At 51.8% G+C, this 25,273-nt stretch overlaps 1 protein-coding gene across 3 annotated transcripts in view; it reads right to left on the bottom strand.

Moving 5' to 3' along the window:
* Positions 1–1,611: 1,611 nt before the first annotated feature.
* The window catches only part of MORN5 (MORN repeat containing 5), a 29,704-nt gene continuing 6,042 nt past the window's right edge, over positions 1,612–25,273 (bottom strand). For all 3 annotated transcript variants that reach the window (XM_058694268.1, XM_058694266.1, XM_058694267.1), the window contains 2 exons: positions 22,052–22,183; positions 1,612–1,810 (listed from right to left, as the gene is read on the bottom strand). In XM_058694268.1, the coding sequence (XP_058550251.1) occupies positions 22,088–22,183 (96 nt within the window). In that variant the 3' untranslated portion in view covers positions 1,612–1,810; positions 22,052–22,087. The remainder of the gene's footprint in view (positions 1,811–22,051; positions 22,184–25,273) is intronic.

The following is a 25,273-nucleotide window of genomic DNA, read 5'->3' on the forward strand; positions in this document are numbered from 1 at the left end:
GTGCAGGAGAATTTGGTCTGGTGAATTGAAGGCAATAGGGGATGGGAGACGGGGAGACAAGGCTCCAGCTTCGATACAAGTCTGGGTCTCACACTGGCCTATTGGGTTCTAGAGCCACCACATAATCTGGGGAGTGAGACAGACAGAGCATCTTTCTGCTCGTTGCCAGCTTGTCTTTTAGCAACAAACTGTTGGTTCAAACCAAAGCTCTCGAGGAAGGGGGTGGAGTGGCCCTGTCCAGTGCAGAGGCTTCCCAAGCCCCCCTGCCCCCGGCCCTGCAGAGAGTTGTTCATAAACCTCAGCTCAAGATGTACATGGTCATCACCCCTGCTGGACCTGTCTTTATTTTTTTTTAATGTTTATTTATTTTTGGGACTGAGAGAGACAGAGCAGGAGCAGGGGAGGGGCAGAGAGAGAGGGAGACACAGAATCCCAAGCAGGCTCCAGGCTCTGAGCTGTCAGCACAGAGCCCGACACGGGGCTCGAACTCATGGACCGTGAGATCGTGACCTCAGCCGAAGTCGGATGCTTAACCGACTGAGCCACCCAGGCGCCCCAGGACCCATCTTTATTGTTTCATTCAGTATCCCAGACCCCATCTCTGCCCCTCTCCACCCCCTTTTTTTTTTAATATGATACAGGTTTTTTTTTTTTTAACATTTATTTATTTTTGAGAGACAGAGACAGACCATGAGCAGGGGAGAGGCAGGGAGAGAGGGAGACACAGAATCCAAAGGAGGCTCCAGGCTCTGAGCTGTCAGCACAGAGCCTGATGTGGGGCTTGAACCCACAAACCGCGAGTTCATGACCTGAGCTGAAGTCGGACGCTCGACCGACTGAGCCACCCAGGCGCCCCTCTCCACCCTTCTTCCAATCCATTTATCAAATGTTGATTTAGATATGTGTTTCTTTGAAAAAAGTTTTGTGTGTGTGTGTGTGTGTGTGTGTGTGTGTGTGTGCGCACTTCTTTCCATGAATGTCCCTTCTGTTTTCAAAACACCGTTCGGAGACCTCTGTGGAGCTCAACCCTATTATTCTACAGAGGTGACTGTTGCCCCAGAGGGGAGAGGTAATCCCCCAGGACCCCTCCATGGTGCAGCTGAGTGTGCCCAGGCCGCCCTCTGACTTCTAACTCTGCCTAGCATGCCAACTCAGGGTCCCTGGTTTGAGGGTCAGTTTCCTGCCCCTGCAGACCTTGTCAGAGCCTTCACAGGCTTGCCTTCTTCTAGCAGCTCTTGGTGAGCCAGGGACAAAGTGGGGGTGGGGTGGGCTGCTGAATGCAGCAGCCTCTAAGGAGGGACAGTTATGCAAAGATCCAGGATGCTGTGACCCAAGTGTGGCCCTGGAATGTGCCACCCCTTCCTCTTCTGGTTTTCAGCTGACATGTGATCTTCGGGGTGATGTTGAGGAATACCTGGGAAATAAGAGTGCATCAGGGAATGCAGCTGGGAGTGCACATCGCTAGACCCTATTCCCAGAGACTCTGACCAGCATGTCTACGGTGTGGCCCGGAAATAGCTAATTTGCACTTCCGCCCAGGTGATTTTGGTGCTGGTAAAATGAGGATCCCCTCTCTAAGAAACGGTCTCAAGAAAGTACGCTTGGGGCCACTGAGTGCAGAAAGGCTTTATTCCCGGGTCGAAAGTCAGGGTCTGCAACCTCAGGCTGCCCGCAGGGCCAGCCACTGCCAGCGGTGTAGAGGAGACCTCTCATGGGGGCAGCTGCAGAGCTCACAGCTTGGGTCGGTGACCCACGATTTCGTCCCAACCCTTGCGACACGTCTTGATGATCCACTCGTGCTCATCATCATCTGCAAGGAAAGAGGAAGAGCTGGTCATGCCTGGTGTCTGCTGGGCCTTCTCTGCCTTGGGAGACCTGCAGATAGGGTCTCGGGACTGAGGTGCATTCCAGCATGGGGTGGGTGGCCTTGGTGGTCAGTCTCTTTAGCTCCGTGCTAGGAAGGAACAGATCTTTCATTAAAACAGTCCTCCGGTTGCCTACAAATGCCTGGTCTTGGGGAAATTGAACACAAAGGGGTTTGCAGATGGTGGATGGTGCTGATAGAGGCAGGCATGAGGTCTTCTGGCCACTCTGAGCTGGGCAACCCTGACAGGCACCCAGACAGCAGCTTGCTTGGGAATGTGACCAGTCTGACACCCACAGAGCGCACCCCCAGAACATCCAGTCCAGGCCTTGCCGGTAGTGCCAGCTGCCCGATGCTTCAGAGCTTTGTTTCCTTTCTGGCTTTTCCAGAACCCAGAGAAGGGAACCCTGGGTTCCCTTCTAAGAACCCGTGGTTCCCCAGGAAAACCTGACACCTCTGGTGACTCACGTCCTTTCGGTGGGCAATAGAGAGGAGGAACCGATGTTCCTGTGGGCCCTACACTCATTGGTGTCCCTTAATTTAACCCTCGTGATCCCCTGACAGCAGTAACCCTGCCATTCTACAGGTGAATAAGCAGGCTCGGAGAGGTCAGGTCACTTGTCTGCAGCCACAGGTTGGTGTGTGGGAGAACCCAGAATGGGAGCCTCGGTTTGTCGGACTGCAAAGGCTGTGCTGTTTTTTAAACCTTAGAGTGAAGTCCAGTCTTTATTCCCCAGCACACCACAGCCCTCTCTCTGGGCCGGGGAAGGCCCTTTGGGGACTGATCTCCCCCCATTATCCCTCAAGCCCACGCCCAGCCCCTCCCCCAACCACGACAGAGACCCACTTTAATGTTGGGATATACGTCCCTAAAAACGCATGCCGCTCTGTAAAGTGTGTGTTGTTGTTTTGTGTACCAATGTGGCTTTAATTTACCACCATAAATGGCATTGTGCTGTGAGTTTCATTGTGTCTTAGTTTTTTTCACTCAACGCTACGTTTTCAAGATCTATTCTTGTTGCTAAATGTACATCTAGCTCTTTGCTTCCTATTGCTGCCTAATACTCTGTGGTGGCTTCTGTGACGTTTTACTATCCACCCTTCCGGGGGTGGACATCCAAGGGTTCCCCCCCTCCACCTCCCGTTACCAGAAATGCCTCTGGGACAAACGCCCTTGGGCACGCCCCTTCACAGATTGTGGGAGAACGTCTAGGACCTGGGTGGTGGGTCGTGGATCCGTGCACACACTTCATTCACCAAGACTCCCTGCTAAGCCTGGGTTCTTTTCACAGCACCGGCACAGCCCGCCTGCTGTCCCACCCTCACCCCTCGGTGTCTTGTCCTGGGGACAAAGAGAATTGGCCCAAAACCCTGCCCTCAAGCAGTTCTCCTCAGGGCTATAACACTGGAACAGCCTTGTCTCCTCTCCTTACCTGCCTCCCACCTAAGGGATGGGAACCTGGGACTACCCATCCTCCTCAGTTTCAAATGGCAGTAGCCAGGGAACAAGGGCACTCCCTGAGAGCTCAAACCTGGAGGGCCGGCCCAAACCTTGCCCTCCCCTGCCCCCTTCCTCTTCTGCGAAAGCACCAGGCCCAGGATCCGGGAAATGGGGGCTTACTGACAGCCTACTCTGTGCTCCATGCTTTACAAACACCCATCTCATTGAGTCTTTGTGATAGCCCGGCAGGATAGGGGAGGTTACCCCATTTTACAGAGGTGACGAGCCTTACCCCACGTCCACAGCCAGTGGAATTCAAACCAAGGCTCATCAGACTCCAGAGCCAGCCTGCCCACCCCAGGGCTGATGTGATAAGAGTAGGCGAGGCTGCCGCAGAGCTAGCCTCCTCTGCCCCCTCCCCACTATTTCTCTGTATGTGACCTAAGGAAAGAGCCTTGCTGCCTGGCACGCTCTGGCCTTTGAGGCCCTCCCTAAGCAGCCAGTGGGCCTCAGTTTCCCCTGGGGAGGCTGCCTGGGACTCCACGTGTGGCTGTCAACACCCCCCACCCCCACCCCGGGGGGGGGCGGGGACAGCGGCGGCACACAAGGAGTTAAGCGCTGGTGAAGCCCACTTTTGCCACACCGCGAGCAGCCTGGTTGATAATTACAGTTCTGAAGTCTCTGGGCTATTCGAATCAGTGCAGCTGCAAGCTCTTCAGTGCTAACCCCTGAAACCAGACAAACTGGGTTTATTGTGCTAAACCAGCCCTCGGGCCCCTCCCTGATCGTTACAAATTGACAGCAATGGACTTAACAGCCTCTTCACTACCCCTCTCGCTCTCTACCTGGCGGCACAGCCACCAATTTGAATCACAGATGCCTCCCCTCCAGGCAGCTGCTCACCAACCCTCCCTCCACCTCCTTCGCGCTGCGCGAGGCTCCCCTGGCCCCGCCACGCCAGGGTGAGGCTGCCGAAGCACATTTCATCAATATTTAAAATGGAATTAAACCTGCAGCTTTGATTAATGCCTCCCAGATCCCGGGAGTTGTGATTACTATTTTGCAAATTGCAATTGTTGGAATATGTTAATATGATTGTCTGAGAACATCTTCACCTTCTCAGATAATTTCCCCCCTTTTTGGCAGGAGGGGAGGGGGAGAGGGCGGCGGAGCGGGGTGGGTGGGGGAGGATGGGGGAAAAAAATACACCCCGCAAACTCTTTAATCAATTGTAAATTATTACCCTGGGCACAATTGCCGGTGGTTCAGTGGGGAAGGGGAGGGGGATTTCTGGTTTGGTGCATTTATCTTGGAAAGTTTTGGCCTTGTTGGCCCATTAATTCCACTGCGGGATGCTATCCTAAGGGAATAATCTGTTTGTCTCAGTATTATTTGGAATCAAGAAAACTGAAATAACCTACGTTTCTAAAACAAAAGAATGATTATTTTGTTGTATATTCTTTATTTAACAACTCATTTCTAAACGCAGACTATGGGCCAGGTATCATGCTAAGTTTGGTAGCAGGGTGGGGGAGGAGAGGGCACAGTGATTTAGCAGCTATTGAAAAAGGAGAGTTATGAAGTCTGTATAGCAACATAGAAATGTTTTTGATATGATAGAAAGCAAAAGAAAAAAGGTGGGAAGAAGCAGGGAACAAAATTACATAGACAGTATAATCTGTAAAAACTGTGCACAAGAGACAAATTAAAAATAATACATTGAATGTGACTAACAGGCATCTCTGAACAGGGTGATGGGAGAGGCTCTTCTGTTAAGGGTATTTCTCAAATCTTCTTAATGTGTATTGACAATAGAAAAGATAAAAACAGACAGTCTCTTTTCCTACCCTCCAATTTAATGCCTTGCTAATTTCCTACATTTTGGTAACTGAAATAAAGTATTTCTAGGTTCCTAGAAATGCCAGTGGGGCTCTTGAATTTCTCCAAAGTGCAAGCATAAGCGTTAAAATACTGGTAAAAATGCATAAAAATTGAAGAGTAGATACATTTCCTGAGCAGAGTTCCAAATAATTTACGTGAAAACTCTGCCCTCAAGGAGGTGGGGCGTAATTCCCCACTCCTCAGGTGTGGGCTGCAGAGTGACCTCCTCCCTACAGGACAGTACAGGGAAGAGAGCAAAAAAACAACAACAAAAGAGTAGCTTTGACTTGCAAACTTTCCCTGAGCATCTATTTCTTGGCACCCAGGTCTCAGCTCGAATGTCACTTCCTCCGTGATCTCAGTGTAACTGCCTGTGTCCCCTCTTCACTTTCTTTTCTTTATAGCAACGCCCCTCTTTCTTGTTTATTCGTATGTTGTCGGTGTCCCCCATCCAAACTGCGGGCTCCCATGAAACCAGGAGCCTCCTCTCCTTGTTTGGTGGTATTGCCAGTGCTTAGATTACAAGTGTGCAGTATTGGAGGTGCTTAGTCCATATCTGTTCGATGGATGGATGGATGGATGGATGGATCGATGGATGGATGGATGAGCCAATCCTGTGGCCGCCATGTGCCCAGTGCTAGGGGGACAAGGGACTGAGACCCAGCAGGGGGTGTTGCCCAAAGCCTTGACTCAGACACTCTTCAGGTTCAGGTCTGTCTGCCTTTGGGGCAGCAAAATTTCTTTATTCTGGTCTGAAGCTTTAGAAGTGACCTCACTGCCACCTGTGACCCCCTCCCACCTACCGCCACCCCCTGAGGAATCTCACCAATCCTTAGGAGAACCGGGCTTCTTATAGAGAAGAAAAGGAACATTTGGCAAGAGAGATGCCAAATCTGACCCTGAACGCCCTTGCTGAGAAGCCTTGCCTGGAAAGGCTCCGCACTCCTTCACCTGGACTTCAAGGCCCCCCATCCAGGTCTTCCTGCTCTCCAGACAGCCTCCCTCCCAGGCCTGCCTCACCCTGCAAAATGCAGCCATCCTGTTGTGCTGCAGTGGGCCATGTGTGCGTGCACAGCAGGGCCTCTGTGCCGGTGTGCCTGCTGCTCAGGGCTGGGGACACCCTTCCTCACAGGACCTGGTGCAGGGGCAGGGCCTCTCAAAGCACTCCCTCCATTTTGGGACCTTAGCGCATATAAAAGAAAGGCCTAGATGTGAGAACAAAAATTGCAGCGTGGTTTAAATATGTATATTGAACAAATTAATGCTTGTGACACAAACAAACACAATATAAATGTCGACTCCAGGATTTCTTTCAAAGAAGTGCCTCAGCACACTAAAGGCCATGTGCGCAGGACGGGGCTGTGAAGTTGGAGTTGCCTGGTGAACACAGCTTTCTTTCAGTGCCACCACACTCCAGACTTAAGGCCGCTTGTGGATGTGTGTGGCTGGGCCCAGCGCCCTCCTGGCTGTCGTCCACCCCTCCGGGCCCTGCCTGGATGTCACCTTCCCTGACCCTGGCTGAGGTTCATGGTCGCCCACGCCAGCCTGGGGCAGTTGTGACCCAGGCACTCCTGGTCCTCAGAGCCGGGGGTGGGCCGGGCACTCTAAAAGTACTTAATAAATATATGGTGAACGAATGAATAAAGAAGTGTAAAGTTGGGGACATAAAAGCGGTAGGCTTACCCTGCGGGATTTGGACAAAGGGGGAAGAATTTCTTCTCCACCCTCAGCAAATGGAGCTCCTGAGTGGGCAAAGCAGATATGCCAAAGTGCAAGACCAAGGCTGCTGATTCCTTTCTTGTCTTGGTTGTCTTGAGGCCACAGATGGAGCAGCTCCACTGCACAGGAAGGATGGGTTGCCTGGGCTCATATCGGGGCACCAACCACACTGAGGAAGCTCAAAGCCCTGGCTGGCCTGGGGCCTGCCTCCCAGTGCGGGGAGGCACAGGCCCGCACAGGCCACAGGCAGGGCCCAGGTCACTGAGGGTGTCATCAGTGCAATCCGTTGGTCAGCGCGGTGCAGGGAGAGAAGAGATCCCGAAGATGTCCCAACAGATGAGGGCAATAGGAGCCCCCAGATGGCTGGCGGGGAGGAGGCAGCATGGCGGTTAAGGGCCCGGGCACTGGAGCTTGGCTGCCACTAGCCCTGTGACCTCAGGCAGGTGGCCTCACACCTCTCTGGGTCTCATTTCCTTCTCTACAAAGTGCCTGCTGGAAGACTTCCTGTGAGGTTTACTTGGGCTCATTCCTGAAAAGTGCTTAGCACGGTGCCTGGTACGCAGAAAATGCCAAAAACCAAAAGAAAGCCACGACTTGTCTTTGCGAGGTGAGACTTCAGGGTTCGCGCGACAGCACGGCATAGGCCGGAAGGAGTTCTGGGTCCACTGCTGAGCCCCGTCGCCAACTTGCTGGGTGACCTGGATGAGCCACTCTCCCTCTCTGAGCTGGGCTCCTTGTCTGTACAGGGGGCTTAATCAGACCTCCTGCAGAGCCAGGATGAAAGGCAGCAGGTTGGCACCCAGGAAGTAGGAGCCATGGTCACCATTTGATGGGCCTTCATTCCCTAACTGCATGCCTTCAAGAGAGTGTTCTTAAGTGACTCTCTCAGAACACCCTGGGATTTCTGGTTCCCAGCGGGGATGAAGGGAGGACCTGGGGGGAGAGGCGGAGGAGGTCTTTACACAAGGATCAGCATCATAAGGATCAAGAAGCACAGCTCAGCTAATGATTTTTGTTCAAAGTGAGGCGGGCAGGCTGGGGCAGGTGAGCCCAGGGAGGGCAAATGGGTGGATGCGGGCTATCGGGCGCCCACAAGCCGGATTCTGCTACCTCTTGGCGTGCCTTTGGGTTTAGCACACCTGCGGTCAGTGGCTATGCAGCTCCCTCCCGCTGGGAAAGGGAGGGGACCAAGATGAAACCAGGCACCTTAGCCTCAGGAGAGGGGAGGAGGCTCACACTGGCAGAGCACCTAGGAGGTGCCTGGTTCTGTGGGAAGTGAGTGACACAGGGCGTCCCCATTGAAGACAAGAAACTGAGACTCGAAGGGGAAATAAATCGCCCCACTTCATCTGCCAGGGCAGAGGGGAAGGGTTCACTGTGCTGGTGCAAAAGCCACACTCGGGCTGTGTGTGCACGGCCACAAATGGGCATGTGCAAGCGTGAATAGGTGTGCGCTGTGAGTGTGCACGTGGCTGTGCCTGAGGTGCTCGGTGTCTGGCTGGGTGAGTGGCAGCGTGTGACTACCTGAAGTCAGCGTGTGCTTGATCAGGTGCTAAGGGAGGGGGCACATCCATCCCTTGGTGACAGCCCAGTGCTCGTCCAGTGTCGGGCTCTGTCATCAGGGTTACCCTCTTTTCCTGGGGTCATCACCCACTCTCACTTGGCCCCTGGGTGAACTGTGGTTCCAGGCGGGGGGTGGGAGGTGCCTGGTAACCCTGGCGCCCCAGCCAGTGGGCAGTGCCGCCCTCAAAGCTCGGCCCCACCCTCTGTGCAAATGCAGGGCTCTGAGAGCCTGTGGGGCAGGGCCAAGGCCCTGAGCAAAGCCAGGGCCCGCAGTGAGGGTGGCAACGCCCGCACCTCCTCCTCGGCACAACTCCTGACAAGAAAGAGGCTTTGAACTTTGCTTGGCAGGGCTGGTGGCCAGAGGCCAAGGCCATGGTATGGCCAATATTGACTAAGGGGTCATTGCCCAGGCAGAGCCCGCCAAGGGGCATGAGGGGAGACCTTGGGGCCGCTCTTGGTTTTCTCTGGAAAAGAGCATATTCTGGGCTGGGTGGGTGGAGGGGTCAAGGGTGGGGGGTGGATTAAACCAGCCTGCTTCACCCCCTGGGGAACTAGAGACACAGGGCCCAGCACCCACAGCTTTTCAAGGCCTATTCAAATGTGAGAGGTTTGGAGAGAACAACTGACTCTAAAATAAAGAGAAGATGCAAAACTGAAATTAATGTTATGATTAATGCATTCAGGCTTAATTATTAAATTTAGAAATCAAAACAATTTTATTACACTTGAAATCAGTTTGTAGGCTTGCTGTCCTCATTTTGCAAGAATTCTCCAGTATGCACACGGCTCTCTAGAAGTCACAGCCAGGCTAATAGTCCAATAATTTGCCAAGCAAAGTTTTAAAAGTCCTTTCAAAGTTTTAACAGCAAAAAATACATACTCAATGTGGGGGTGTGGATACATTTTGTCTTAATATGTTCAAATGAGGGGGGTGAGGCCTCCAAAGTCAGGCTTAGGGCTGGATTAGGGCTGTGCCTGGGAGAGGGGAGTCCCAGGAGTACGGCCACCTGGAGTTAGGGAGCATTTCCACGTGCTAGCTACATGCTGAGTCCTGCACCTTGCGTGCCTGATCACACGCAGTTCTCGTAAACATCTGTCGTAGGCACAGCTGGTGCTGTCTCAGGTAGGAGTTTTAGGTGTTCCATTCGGTCGCTGAAGGGAAAAGTGCCCTGAGCTATAACGACCCTTGGGAATCCCTTAGATAGGCCCCGTGCTGGGGAAGGACATCGCAGTAAGCACCAAGAAGTTGGCATTCTGACACTGTTGGAAGAGAGAGTCCTTTCTGCTGTCGAGGCCCAAAAGCACAGACAACTGTCGAGGCCCAAAAGCACAGACAACTGGTTAAAAAATACGTATCCCTGAATACTAGAATCATCCTGTGTGTGGCAAGGTGATCACATGGCGGCAGGAGGCACATGGGGCCAGAGACCCGCAGATTCACGTCTCCCCACATCCCCAGTGAGCGAGTGGAGGGAGGGTGCCGAGCCACCACCACAGCTTGTATTTCCATTCCTCTTGCTGCCCCACTTCTGGCTTTCAAGCACCCGTAATCAAATTTGTGATTTGTGTTCATGACGCCCAGCCACCGTACACAGGCCACTCAGGGAAACAATGTGCCAAGGCCAAGGTCACTCAGTTAGCCTTGGGCCTGTAGTCTTTGCTCTGACTCCTGCTCTCCAGCTGTGTGCAGGGGACAGGCCTGGCGGTTGGGACTTCTGTCCTCCAGCTGGCAGATGCTAAGGGCTGAATTAAGGCTTTGCCAGTGGGGGCAGCCAGCAGGGTGTCAAGGTTATCTGCAGGACTCAGTAGCAGACTAGAGCTCAATCCTCACAGGAATCTTGCAAAGTCACTGTTATCCCTGTTTGACGGGTGAGGATCTGAGGCTCAGAGAGGTGATGTCGTCTGCCCAAGCTCCCTCAGCCACTGGGTGGGCACAGGGGCATACCCAAGTCTTATCACCAGACCTGCAGCCCTCGGCCACTATGCACTTCCCTGACAAATGTCTGTGTAACTGCCATGCCTTTAGCCCTCACTGTCTGAAGGATGGCATTCAAGGCTCTCTCCACCCTGCACTGGGTCCCCGCGCCTTGAATGCCCAGCAAGGATGTATTCCTACATACCTGTCAAAGCCCAGTCTGTCCATCACCACTCGAGGGAGTCCTCCCTTGACTCGTCCTCTGTCGCCCAACGCAAGAGCCAGTCTCAGGTGCTCCGTCTGGAGCACCCGGTGTCCCTGCATCTCTGTGCTTTGTTCCTTCCCTTCCATCAGCAAAATCCATCTCCCATCCTTTAAGGCCTAGCCAAACACCACCTTTTTCAGGACAGCATCTCAACTACACTTGGGGCACGCTGGTGCTCAGCTCCTCAGGCACACTGCTTCTGGCTCCTGGAAGCAGTGAAACAGGGGCGCTCCCAGCGTTTGGGAGAAAGAACCTCGTATGTGACATTTCGAATTAAACATGAACATAAACCCCATAGGAATACAGAATTTTGCTGGACTTCTTTCCAGACACTTATTTTATGGTTTATGTGATTCTGATTTCTGAACTATATTTTGAGGGGTAGGAGGTCCGCTACAGTCTTTTGTACACTTAGGCTCCTTAAAGGCCCTGGGCTTCTGTCCAGACAGCACCCATCCAGATCTTGTGACTGTGCATGCCTCGGCTTCCTCCCCTGCCCCATGCTGGTTCGGAGGGGCAGACGCAGAGTCTGGCTCCCCAGCGAGACCCTGGTATCAGCAGAGGGTCGGTGAAGACCCGTGCCTGGGGGGAATCGTAGAAGTGTTGGGCTCCAGGTGGATAAGAAATGATGAGGATGAGGAATGATGCCAAGGGCTGGATAGAGAGATCCTGGGACCTGCAGGCCTCCAGCCCAGTCTTGAAATCTACATCGGAAGCAGGTGGGAGGAGGCCAGAGGACAGTTAGCCTCTGAGATGCCAGCTCCGCCCTTTGGGCATGGAGTTAGGACCCCCCCCACCGTCAACATTCCCCCCCACCCCAGGGTGTGAGTAATCACCCTGCAGTAATTTAAGCTCCTCATGGGCCAGGCACAGCTTTTGCTGTGTCCCCTGTGTCATTTCAGTAATGTTCACCACAACCCTGTAAGGAAGGTCCTATTCTCCCCAGACTTTTCAGAGGAGGAAACCAGTGTTCAGAGAAGAGACGAGCTCTAGATCACATAGATGGCAGAGCAGGGGTCTGACGGTCCAATTCTAAAGCCCTGCTTGGAAACCTGCATCCTTTTCTAGGAGGTCAAGCAGGATTTTCAGCCAACTGCCTCACGTTCCAGAGCTTGGGCTGAGGAAGGTACACGAAGGTCCTGCCCCCTGGGCTCTGGCCTTGCTCTCACTTCTATTAAAGGAGACAAAACAAACCATTACGCTGGCCAACCCTGGGGATGACTCCAGCCACGGAAGGGGAAGCTGTGTCCTTTGGATGCCTCCAGGAGGTTGCTGTGGGGGTGGGGGACTTATTGTTACCAGAATCTGATGGGCACGAGGGCTGGAAGGGGAATTTCCAGGGCCCTTGGAATTGGGGTGGGGACAGAGGGGGCAATGGGCAATTCTCACAGCTCAGGGAGAGGCAGTAATCCAGGCAGGCTGTTAGTCCTGGAGCCTAGACCTCCCCGGAGCTGACTCCGCCCTCTGTAGGCAAAATTCTGTGGGTGGGTTCACGTGTATGTCTCTGGGGAGTTCTATAGCTTTGACTGGCTCTCAGACGGGTTCAAGATTCAGAAAAGGCCACAGCCTATCCTAGTCCAGAGTAGGGCCTCTGGTGTCAGAGAGGCCTGGGTTCAAATTCTGAGTCCCTCCTTTACTAGCTGCATCCGTCAGTGAGCCTCAGTTTCCCCAGCTGCCAAATAGAGGTGATGATATATTCCTCAAAGGATCAGGATGTGGCAAATCCCTGGCCCAGGAGAGGCTTTCAATGCTCATCACTTCCCTTCCTCCCCTTTCTGCTTAAAGCAGATGCCCGAGTCTGCTGGCAGGGATGTGTGATCTGTGCAGGCATTTTATTTGGCAGTTACAAGTGTGATATTATCCCCCCACAAAGCTGTCATTATGGCGCTGCTAACAATACCACAGATAAGGCAGGGATGCCCCTGCGTGCCAGCCTCCAGGTGATTATAACATTTGGGCAAATTGCCTTTTGTGTCGCAGAGAGATGACGGCGGGAGGGCCTGTGCTGGAGACTCACTGGGCCATTTTGCCGAGACCACAGGAGAAGCATCGTGGACAGGCAGCCGCGGTCTGCTGTGGAAGGAGGTCTGGCTGTCAGTGAGAGCGGGGCCTTGGCAGGACACTACCATGCGTGGGCTGAGCAGGCCCTGCAGGTGACTTACCCTCTGCAGGTCCCAGGTTTCTCACCTGTCAGGTGAAGACAGTGGCCTCGAAATTAGTCTTGGTTTGTCCGTGGCCCTGAAAGTCTTGCTCTTTGGCCAGTTTTGGAGCAAAGAAGTGGGCGGAGAACGATCTTAGGGGGAAAAGACCACCACTGCCATGTCACAAGGAAGGTTCCCGGTTCTTTCTTTCTTTCTTTCTTTCTTTCTTTCTTTCTTTCTTTCTTTCTTTCTTTCTTTCTTTCTTTCTTTCTTTCTTTCTTTCTTTCTTTCTCTTTCTTTCTTTCTTCCTCTTCCTTCCTTCCTCTTTCTTTCTTTCTTTCTCGCTTTCTTTCTTTTCTTTCTTCCTTCCTTCCTTCCTTCCTTCCTTCCTTCCTTCCTTCCTTCCTTCCTTCCTTTCTTTCTTTCTTTCTTTCTTTCTTTCTTTCTTTCTTTCTTCCTTTCTTTCTTTCTTTCTTTCTTTCTTTCTTTCTTTCTTTCCACTAGGAAACTCCAGAACGCGCTCAGTTGCCATCTTTAGCTTTGAGTCAGCTAGACCTGGGGTCAAGTTCCAGGCCTGTGTAACTTCAGGCAAAGCATTTCACCTCGCCTTCTCCATCCGCAAAGTGGGAGTAATGGAGACGACCATTTCACAGGGTTACCGTGTGGATTAGATGAAACAAAATAAAATAAATGGCGTGACATGCTCAAACCGGTGCCTGGAACATAGGAAGCACTCAGGAAATGCCGGTTGTTTTTATTATCCTGCTTTTCCTCCAGAAATAAAATAAGGTACCTTCATATCTCAGTGGATCCATTACTTGACTGCCATTTTAGTGACTGCACTGTGTATATTATAAGAATACACCTTGTGTTATTTACTCAGTTCCCTCCTCTTAGACATCTGGGATGCTTCCAATTTTTAACTGTTTAATAACTCCAGAGGAGGAGCACCTGGGTGGCTCAGTTGGTTAAGCGTCTGACTTCGGCTCAGGTCATGATCTCACAGTTTGTAGGTTTAAGCCCCATGTCGGGCTCTGTGCTGACAGCTCAGAGCCTGCTTTGGATTCTTGCCTCCCCCTCTCTCTGCTCCTCCCTCATTCATGCTCCGTCTCTCTCTGTCTCTCAAAAATAAGTAAAAGTTAAAAAAAATAATGCCAGAGGAATGTTGGAAGACCAAGTGTTCGCTCTGCAACCCTTCTAAAGGTGGGTGGGAAGTAGATAAACAATGTTTGGGAGCTCTTCACCAATGCCTCTTTGGACAGATGACCTGGGAGCTGGCCTGGTAAAGTGGGGAGAAGAGGAAAACCTCTGGAGGCAGATGAGCCCGAATGTGAATCCTGGTTCCTGCCATTTCCTGGGGGAAATTCTCTAGCCTCAGTTCCGAGCCTCCGTTTCCGCACTTGTCAAGCAGGGATCACGGCAACACTCCCCGCTCTCTTAGCTGGGTGTCTGGGGCATGGTAAATGCTCAGTCAATGTCACAGCTCACCGCATCACCATAGCGTGAGGGGGAAGCCAGCCGTCACCTCCCCAAGACTCCAGATCACACAGACCAGGTCTCTTTTTTGGACCCCAATCCATACTCCTCCCCCTGTTGTCCATTTAACTGAGCACACATTCAAATGAGGCTTGTGATCCTGATTTTGAATTCTGTCTGGAACCCACAGGTTCAAACGCAAAGGGGCCCTCTCTGCAAATAATCACTGGTATGTGATATTTTTAAGAAGCCAAGGCCATTGTTTCTGATTGAAGGAAAGTTGGTGCTATTTTGAAGAGCAGAACGATTAAGCGGTGGCGTTATCTCTTTAACCATTGGGAATTATACGCTGTTTGAAAGATTTGTGAGCTCTAGGACATTTGCCAGATGTGCTTGATTCGACATTTCAGACAACAAAGGGGATAATGTTGGCGGGAATCTTGACGGCATTTCTGATGATCAGGATATTCTTTGAGGATGGTACTGAGACCTTTCGGGGAAGAATTTCAGCTTTTACATAAACTAATTTGGGATGCTCACTCTCTGTCTTCCACAAAGCAAATTTAGTTCATTGTTAGTTGTATATGTTAAAATGGTTACGAGGGTTTTTTCCTTTGAATATTAATAATGTGCCTTTCATCTGAGACACTCGCATGGGGTGTCATTAATTGCAGGGAGGGAATAAGGATTAGTGGTGCAGTTATTTTGCAAATGATTCCTACCAGTAACGTGGAGGCAAGCCACAGCCACACGAAGAGACACACATACAAACCGCTAACGTGGCCCTGGCTTATCCTTCCTGAACAGAATGACAGGGACGGGGAGGAGGGTAAGGGTTAATCTCCCAATTTCCCACCATATTAAGGGTAATTATCCCCAGTATCTTCGAATGCTTCCTTATTGGCCCACAGTGTGTAAAGGACCCTTTATCAAATAACGTAGCATCTCACTTTGGGGACGGTGGTGTTTTTGTCTTAAGACTCTACAATGGACCTTTTCGTTCATTTAGGAACATTGCAGAGCTCCAGCGGGGGGCAGGGCCTGGGCTTCCTGCAGGAACAACTATGAATGAGCCATGGCTCTGTCAAGGAAGGGAGATGACCGAGTAAAGAATAAACCAGGACACAAAGCCAAGACGAACAGAATGTGGGCAAGAGTTGGGTTCGTCTCCGACTCTGTCACCGGCTGGCTGTCTGACCGGGGGCAACGTATCAACCTATCTAAGACCAGGAGTCCTCATTGCAAACCGAGGCTCCTAAGAATGACCCACTTGGGATGGCAGGAAAGAGCAGAGGAGATAAGCAGGTACGGTGCTTAGCAAGGGGCTGGCAAGGGTCCCCTACATTCCCTGAGCTGTGGATGTTCCGGGAGCATCCCATGCCATTCTTCCGTGGCCTCCTGTCACGTGCCAACCACAGAGAGGTGTGGAGGACCGTGGCAGGTGGAGAGGAGGGGGAAGGGCATCCTGGGCTGGGGGAGGACATGAGGTAAGAAGAACACAGGTGTGTTTATCGGTGGAAGCAGCTCGTCTGGCTGAGCTGGAACATGGGGTGGAAGAGACAGGACGGTGAAAGATGAGCCGGGAGGCTCTAAAGGCCACAGTCAAGGGCCTGCAGGGCCCAGTGTTTCGGCAGTATTTCGTTTCCCAAGCAAAACCCCCAAGGAGGCAGACAGATGTGGCACATCCAGGCTCGTTTCTCCTGGCAGCCTCCTTGTCTCTCCAGCACCCAGAGAAACCTCAGCAAATCCCAGGGCCTCCCTCTCCTCCAGCCTGAGTCAGTAATCACCATGATACCAGTCACAACCGCCAACCACAGGACACGAACACTGGGCCAGGTGTCTTACACAGTCAATCTCATTTTCCCTAACCTCCAGATTAAGTACTACTAGAAGGCCCATTTTACAGATGAGGAAACTGAGCCTCCAAAAGGAGACAAGGAATAAGCTAGCCAGTGGTGGATCCAGGACCAGAGGGCGGCCAGAGGTGTGGATTCCAGATCCTGGGCTTTTAACCACCACACCAGGCTCTCTCTCTGACCTCTCCCAGTTTCCCATGGGAGGCAAGTCCTAGCTCCGTCTCTATTTTGCTTCGTGTCTGCTGTATTGATTGGAAATACTGCCTGCATTGAGTTGCTACCTCTTATGGTTCTATGGTCCCAACAAAGGCAGCAGCAAAGTGCAGTAGGAAGACCACCGGACCTGCAGTGAGATGGGAGCGGGTTTGCATCCAGCCTCACCTCCAGCAGTCTGTAGTCTGCCATTCACTACTGGAGACCTAGTTCCCTAACGCCAGGCCACACGCGTTCTCAGCTCACTGGATGTGTGGGAAGTCCACCTGAGATGCAGTGCTCCTGAGCCCAAAAGCTTTAAGGTGGGCACCAGAAATGACTGACGCCACTGGGGCTCGGACAGCAGGGAGTGGTGGGGACCTGGGCGGTACATGCCCCAAGTAGGTACACAGGCCAGCCAAGCACAGACCATGCAGACCAGATTGGGCCAGAGGGTTGCTGCTTTGAGACCTTTGATGCGTCAGCTTTTAAGCTTTTCAAAGCTTAAGCAGCTTTGAAAACTTGGGAGGTGTGGAGAAATACAATGGATTGTTTTTACTATTCACAATAATAAGTTGTCTGGGGACGTGCCAGGGACTGAATATTGTATAATTTGTTGAAGAATATGAGGGGCTTGTAGGCAGGTCCTCTGCCTGCCCACCTGCTTTTCTTCCATAAACATTTAATCAGCTCCAAGTCTGGGGACCTATGTGAGGTGCTGGGGGACCCGGTGATAAATCAGACATAGTCACCTGGTCCCTGCCCTCAAGAAGCTGCTGGTCTAGCAGGGGAGCTAGCCAAATAAAGATGCTTCCGCAGTTATGGGCTAAGTGCTGTTAGGGAGGCTGGTGGGGCATGGAGGAGAGACACCTAACCCAAAGGAGCAGGAGACAGAGGGGACGGGAGGAGGTTGGTCAGGGAAGGCTGCTTAGGACAACGATCTATCAATGGTTGGTCCCAAACTTCACGAGGGTTGTGAAATCCACTCAGTGCCTAGCAACCAGGATTTTTAAAAATTAAATAGGGACACCTAGGTGGCTCAGTCGGTTAAGCGTCCGACTCTCGATTTCTGCTCAGGTCATGATCTCACGGTTCGTGACTTCGAGCCCCGCATCAGGCTCTGCGCTGACTGTGCAGAGCTTCCTTGGGAGTCTCTGTCTCCCTCTCTGCCCCTCTCCTGCCCTCTGTCTCTCTCAAAATAAATAAATAAACTTAAAAAATTAAAATAGAAAATATCCTAGTACGTCATGTGTACAAAGAATACATACAAATGTGCGTGTGTTTGTGTGTACTGGGTTGTGATGTACGTTGCTGCTTACTGTGGGCCTGGGTCCAAAGGTTTGAGAGCCACAGTCTGAGAGAACTCTTGCCTGCTCAGATCCCCAAAGCCCGGCACACGGTGGACACTCAAAGGCTTTTTGGTGAGTGGAAGGATAGATTTAAATTCTCATCCGATTCCAGCGAGCAGGTACATCCTCCCCAGGTAAGAAAGGCATTCTCAAAACCCAAGTCTAGCAAACCCGGGGTTGTCAGGCATGGTTCGTAGTTCAGCGGACTAGGACTTTCCCATCAGGTCTGGGGGGCGAAGCAGTGCGAGGCAGGGAAGGAGCCAGGGCCTTCCAGAGAGGCCCGAGGGTGAACCAAAGGCAACCCTCCTGCTGGTGCCCTAGCCTATGACCTCTTATAAAAAGAGCGTCCCCGGCCCTGACCCAGCCAAGGTGGCATGTACTTCGTAATAGCAGTGGCTCAGGCCACTCTGTTTATTCTGGGATGGCCTCAGGCACCACCTTAGGTCCGCACGGCCGGCAGCCCTGTACCTTCAGGAGGCCAACAGGAAGCACTGTTTATGGGGGCAGACCAGAATGCAGGGGAGAAAGGGCCCCGGAGAAAACAGGAGGTGGACAGAAGTCCGGATCAGTCCCTGGCAGGGTGAGGTGAGTCAAAGGTAATGACTAGGTGGCCGTACGCAGAGACTCCTTTTAGTGGTTTTCAGGACGCTCCAAGCTCGATCTGTCCTATAATATCAGGACCGAAATACCCCCTGGCTACCTTTCTCCTCCATCGCAGACTCTTAAGGTTGGAAGGACCCTAGGAATTATCCAGCCTGACCCCCTCATTTTACAGATGAAGAGCAAGGGGCCCAGAGAGGGAAGGCACTGGCCCAGGGTCAGCCAGCAGGCAGCCCGAGAGCTGGGCCCGGACTCGGAACCTGGGCCTCTGGCACAGAGCACGGGGGCCCGAAACCCTTCAGGTGCTCCTCTCTCGCCATCTCGCCATCTTTCCGATCTAGTTTTACCCCCCTTTGGCCCCTCCCCTATGTGCAACCAGAGAAATCTCTCCAAATGATGAATCAGTCACTACACTACCCTTCCCTTGTTCCCCCTACTGCTCTTTCCCTTCCCACCCCTGGGGCTTCCTCTCTTAAATTTCTTCCCTGGACATACTGTTGTCTCATGCTCCCAAACCACTTGTAGCCCCTAAATAGGCAGCGATCTCCCACATCTTATCCTTAGCACGTGCTGTTCCCTCTGCCTCGAACACTCTTCCCAACTCTGCTGCACGTGTCTGCTCTTCTTTAGGCTTCCCGTTAGATCTTGGTCTTTCCGGGAAACCTTGCTGGCCCACTGACCCTGACCTCCAGGGACCTACTAGGTTCTCTTGTGGCAACGCTGATTTACTGTCGGTTTCTCCTGCTCCCTGAGAGAAGACTCTATGATGCTGCCTAACCCAGAGTCAGAGCCACGGCAACTAACCACTAAGTGTTTGTGGACCAGTCACCGGTGTCCATCCTTCTCCAAAACTCCTAAGAATGGCCTTCCCTTCTCATGATGCATTTTTAAAGGCTATTGTTTTTTTCAGAGCAGTTTTAGATGCACAACAAAATTGAGAGGAAGGCACAGAAATTTTGTGTATACCCCCTGCCCCCACATATGCGTGGCCTTCCCATTGTCAGCATTCTCCACCAGAGTGGGTGCCTCTGGGGACGTTACACCGACACCTCATAGTCATCCAAAGTTTACATTCGGGTTCACTCTGGTGCGTACGTTCGACGGGGCAGGAAAAACGTATAACAACATGGAGCCATCCCTGTAGTGTCATGCAGAGTAACTTCATTGCCCTAAAAATCCTCAGTGCTCTGTTTGTGCCATGATGCATTTTCAATTTTATTACCAAGCATGGCTTGGTAGGATTCTGGGAACCACAATTTCTGATTCCCTAGTCATGCCATGCCTTTTTTTTATGCCTCTGTGTCTTTGCATATGCTGTTCCCTCTACATGGAATGCTCTTCCCCAACATCCTTGCCAACAAAATCCCTGCTCATTCTTTAAGACCTATCACTTAGGATACCTTTTTCCTGACTGACACCCTATATCCCAGCCAGGTGGTCAGTCCCCCTCACCCCTGCTCAATCGCCCTTCATCCCCAGGACTTCCCCCAGAGGGAGGGGGGAGGAACTCCCCCCTTAGGAAGAAAGGCAGAGCATCTTTGCATTTGTATGGAGACTCCTCCCAACGAGTCACACAGAAGGGCACGAACCGTGTTACCTCTGTAGGACAGAAGAGTAAGTATGGACGCCAAACAACAACCAAAGGGTGGCGGGACTGTGCCAGTGACCGAGCTGCTAACTCTCAGCTCCAAACCTACCATTCTATTCTCACTTTGCAGTCGGGACCGAGCTGTGGGACACATCTCTGCTCTGCCGGCTGGCCCCCAGTTAGATGCTGCCAGGCACGTGGAGGCAGAAGGGAACACGCTCTTTTCTGTGTTGCTGGTTGCTCGCGTCAGTGTCAATGTCAGCAATGCGGCCCAACTCACTTCCAGTTTACAGTTCTCCCCGGGATCCTACCATCCGCTTTATGGCTCTCTCTCCAGAAGCCCGGCTGGGCAGTGGCCCCTCCCCGGAGGTCTGGGTTGCTGCTTCTGGGGGGCCCTCTCTTGACCCTCTAGGTTCTAATAGCCCAGTCTCCGGCTCCTCCCCCAGTTCTTGAGGTAGTAGTCGCTCCCTGCAATTATTTATTCTGTCACCTCGATGCTTTTTCAGTACTCCAGTATCTATTTAACTAATTTCCTGATACGAAGTTCACTCTGTCCTCCTGTCTGGACCCTGCCTGATACAGAGACAGAGTTCCTGCTCACATGGATCTTACAGTCTAGTGGAACAGACAGACGTTCAAGCAATTAATCACACAAATGAGGCTTTAATTACAGTTGAAATAAGTGCTGGGAAGGAAAAGTACAAAGTATATTAGCATATTAATGGCCCTGAGAAGCCCTTCAATAAATGAAATTGTTGAGCATTGTTTCACTCAGTATCTCTTTAGCTTACTCAATCAAGAAACTTCATAGAGAGCCTATTAACATCCAGGAGAATTAGTGTTCTACAGAATCTACCCTGTCAATGGCAAATGGGAAGTCATTAAAGCAAACTGCCAGGAGACGTGGAATGTGAACATTTGCCACGCTCCCCGCAGTAGCCCCCGGTGGGGTAGCGCTATTTCCGCTCCAGGATTCAGCCAGAAGATCAGCTGACCATTCCCTTTACTCTTACTTCAGCACCACAAGGCAACTTTCTGATGACCACTGACTCCCTGAATAAATGCCCCTGTAGGGAGAGGAGGCTCTCTCCCTGCTGGCTCTCATCAGCCAGCCCAGGCCTCCTGGTCTCCCTGGAAGTTTCGTTCTGATTTTAGAGCAGGGTTTCTTGACCCAGGTCTTAAGAAGTACTCCTTAAGACTATATGCAAAATGTGCACGCGCGCGTGTGCGTGCGTGTGTGTGTGTGTGTGTGCGCATAGGCATGTTTATGTGTGTGCACACACATTTTTCTAGGAACAGGGTCCATTGTTCTTGTTATTCCTAGTGGGACTGTGTCTCTAGGAAAGTGAAAGGTTCCGAATCACCATGTTAAAGGAAAGTGTCCTTACTTGTACACTGGCCTCCTCTGAGTTTGGTCACCATAAGTCTGATCAGCTTGTGTCCGCTCACCAGCTGAGGTCCTGGATCCTCCAAGGTACTCCCATGGCTGAGGGTGCCAGCCAGCATTCTGGTACCACATGGTATCATTCACCTTCTCGACATTTACCTGTGCTATTTCCTCTCTGGAAAGCCTCTCCCCATGCCCTGTGGCCAACTCCCAGTTACTCGTTAGGTCTCATTTTAGCTGTCACTTCCTTCTTGAAACCCTCTGAATTTCCAATTCTGGATGAGGTATCCCTTCTCTGTGCTCCCACAGCATCCCTCCCACCTCCCTGGGACTCCCCGCCTTCACCTCTCCCCCTGCCCCAATCTGGGGCCACGTTTTCCCCTTTTACTGGGCTTATTCCATGATGCGATCAACCCTTTCTGGTGCTTGTCTGCTACCTGTCAAAACATAAGCTCCATGAGGAAGGGGGTTGGTGTCCAGCTTTGGTGCCTGTAGTGTCTAGCGTTTAGTAAGTGTTCATTAAATACGAGTCAAAGGGAAGCACGCAAAAATATGTACTTTAATCCTTTTCATGCTATACTTATCTGCAGTCACAGTTAACCACAAGTGTCCTTTGCCTCATTCTATGACTGTATCGTATAGACTTGTCAGCTGTAAGAACTCCCAATTGTGAAACAGATAATAATTTTTGGCTTTTATCAGCAAAAGTTTCTTTCTCACCAAATGCACACAGGTGTGTGCACACATATGCACAAACCTATGGGTAAATGAGAGGAGAGAAAACACGTGCCACGGGGTGTCAGAATGAACATACCTGCATTTCTCAAAAAGCGGTTCCTATAGTCTTTGATTATCCTTGTGACCGGGTCATAGAAGCCATCTCCACAATCGTAACAGCCTTCAGGGATTTTTCTAGGCGGGTCCATATTGGTGACTTGAGAGATCCCTTGAAAAGATACAGTGGATAATCAGCTCACTACCAAGGCCAAATCTAAACCTGGTCTCCCTAACGTCCACTTTTGGCTGGTTGCTCATGTGAGTATCTGCTACCGCCCTTGGGCTGAACACTCCCGATTCAGAGCAGCAGGAGCAGTGCCCGAGAGCAGCTTCCTGAAAACGGCTCTGTGAGCAGGGTCTTGGGGACTAGACCCGCAACTTCTTTCCTTGACCCCATCCTCCATTTCTAGGGACACCAGGCCAAAGGGCATAGGTTGTGGAGGCAGAGAGACCATGAGGGTGCATCACAGTCAGCCATGTGGACAGAAAGGCATGTCTGGCAGAAGGATGGAGGCATGAGTCATCAGGCCTCACTCAGGAAACCGTGTGGAGCAGGGCGTATGTAAGGAGAACCGTAGGAAGAAATGCGTCGGGTGGGCAAGGATCCAGGAATGCAGAATTTTGACTCTTACCAAAATGACCACAACAGCTGCCATTTAGTGAGTGACTATCTTGTGCCTGGAAATTCATTAACTCCTGCCAGTGTCATTTAATTCTCACAGCATCCAGTGGCCCCATTTCAGATAAAGAAACTGAGTCTCAAAGAGGTCAAGTAACTTGCCCAAGACTCTCCAGCTAGGAAGCAGCTAGACACCCGGCCGTGAAACCTACAGGTTAATCCGCTGATGTCCCGGGCACCGCTGACAGGACCAGGGGCGTCCAAACCACCAGGAGCTCAAGAGGAGCTGGTGCACCTTGTAGGTCACACTGCCCTGCGTGTTGTGTATCTTGGAAGGCTGAGGCCTGAGTAATGGGTGCAAGGTTGGAATAAATAGCTTCTAGGGATCTTTCTAATGTGTGTTTCCTGTAATTCCCTGTCCTCTGGACTGAGGGCTGGATGCCCACTGAGCATAGTACCATGTTCACGGCTCGTGGCAGGGGGTGGGGGTGGGGGTGGGGTTCAGTCCTGTGCACAGCTGCTCCTATGTTGGTTAAGGATAACCCCTCTGTGTATTATTGGCTAACAGTTACGGAGCACTTATTCCGTGCCGAACACTCTTCAGCCATTCTCTCCCCGGAGCCTCATGCCAGTGCTGTCTCACAGATACTCAGCGAGGAGGAGGGGCAGCCTTAAGCTTCCCACCCCCCCCCCCCCCGCCCTTGAGGCTAAGAGGCGGCTGTCGCAGAGCTCTGCCAAGTTCCCAGTGACGTGGGAAGGCAGTGGGTACTTAGGATAAAGCTGCTGTGTTGGGAATTGCTGGAGGAGAAGGAAGGATGCCAGGAAGGTCACCGCACTGCCTACGAGCCCCACCTCTGACAAAACCAGCTGAGTGTCTCCATGTGACAGCTGAGTGTCTGTGGCCAGGGGCTCTCTGTCTGCCTACAGGCTTCAGTCAGGGTGATGAGCCCATGACAAAGTCCAGGCCCTGTCATAACTAGCCCAGGAGGAGCCGTTTACAAGGTTCTTAAGTGGCATCTAGCCTGGCAGCTCCTGGTAGGAAGAGACTGTGCCCTCTGCTCTCAGCCCCCCGGCGGTCCAGCCAGTGTCTGACCCAGAGTAGGTACTCAGGAAATTCAATGTCATTGCCTTAATTCCCACACCCCCATCTCTCCCTGCTGTGAAGTCAGTATTATCCTCCCTGTGTAACTCTTTTCTGATGCCTACTGTGTGCTCAGCAACGTGCCAGGCACTGGGGACACATCAGTGAATAAGACTGACCCCCCGCCCTCATAGAGCTCAGTCGACTTGGGAAGAGAGACTCTGTGCACTCATGTTAGAGCTCTGGGCACAGCCACGGCTGCTCTGCAGTATGCCACAGGGAGACCCTGCCTCTTCTGGGAATTCAGGGAAGGAACCCCAGGCTAAGGGGCATTAGGCTGAAACCTGAAGGATGGGAAGGAGTTCTCGGGGTAAAGTGAGGGGTTAGAGCTTCCCAGCAGAGGGAACAGTAGGAAAGATCATGGTCTTTTCAGGGAATAGAGGTATAGCCAGTATGGCGAAGGAGGAGAGACTATCCAAGAAAGAAAGGTAGTGTGGGATGAGGTTGGGGACAGCAGCAGGAGCGAGAGAATGCAGGTCATTTTAAGAATTTAGAACCTTATCTTGAGGGTAGCGAGGAGGCACTGAAGAGTATGTGGTGGGGGTGGGGGCGGGGGAGTGTCAATCCCAGTCATGTTCCTCAAAGATGAGGGTAGAGTGACTGCAGAGTGTAGAATGGCCCAGAGTGAGTCAAACCTAGATCTCGGGTAAGGGATTATGTGAAGAACACATGAATGAATATATTTAAGAGGTAGAATCCACAGGACCAGGTAGTTGCTTGTACATGGGGAAAGAAGGCAGGACTCAGCCCATCTAGGTGGGCCGGAGCGACAGTCTCTGAGGGAGCAATCACCGGGGGAGAAGGGGCTGGTGGGGAAGGTAACGAGTTCAGTGTAGACAAAGTGAGGGATGACAAACACAGGTGTTGGGGAAGTTGGCTGCAGGAACCCAGGGCTCAGGGATTTTGATTTCCATTGGAAGCTGATGGTATAAATGAAGGCTTAGAAGCGAATCAGCTTGTTTAGGGATAGGGTACAGAAGGAGAACAGAATAGGGCTTAAGGACGGAGAGCCCTGGGAACCCCCAAATTAATAACTGGGGTGGGGGGAGGAGCTGACAAAGGAGACAAAGGGAGAGAAGGCTCACCTGATCAACTAACTGATTCAAGGGGACATAGCCACGGTTTGAGCCAGGTTTGATTCCACCCTGGGTGCTTTCTGGAGGTTTCTGCCCTCATGGAGGCTGACTTGCACAGGCTCATCCAGCTATTGACAGGGAATTTAGGACTCAAACCCAGACCTTCCAGCTCCAGGCTCAGTCAACTACACCCCATCATCTCCTAAGTTAGGATTTATTCTTATAATTTGAAAAGTCACTGTCCCACGTGTCATTCTGGATGCATTGTCTCAGCCGTGTCAGAAACTATGCTCTTGAGGTGCAGCGGACCTCGCACAAGCCCCCGAGACACAGAGGAGCCCCTTAAGTGGCTGCTCTCTGAGTCCAGAGTCTAGGCCCAAATGTAACCCTCCGTGACGGAGCACGGTTTCTGATGATACAGGG

This window comes from Neofelis nebulosa, chromosome 12 (assembly GCF_028018385.1).
Source record: "Neofelis nebulosa isolate mNeoNeb1 chromosome 12, mNeoNeb1.pri, whole genome shotgun sequence".
In the NCBI taxonomy this organism is placed as follows: domain Eukaryota; kingdom Metazoa; phylum Chordata; class Mammalia; order Carnivora; family Felidae; genus Neofelis; species Neofelis nebulosa.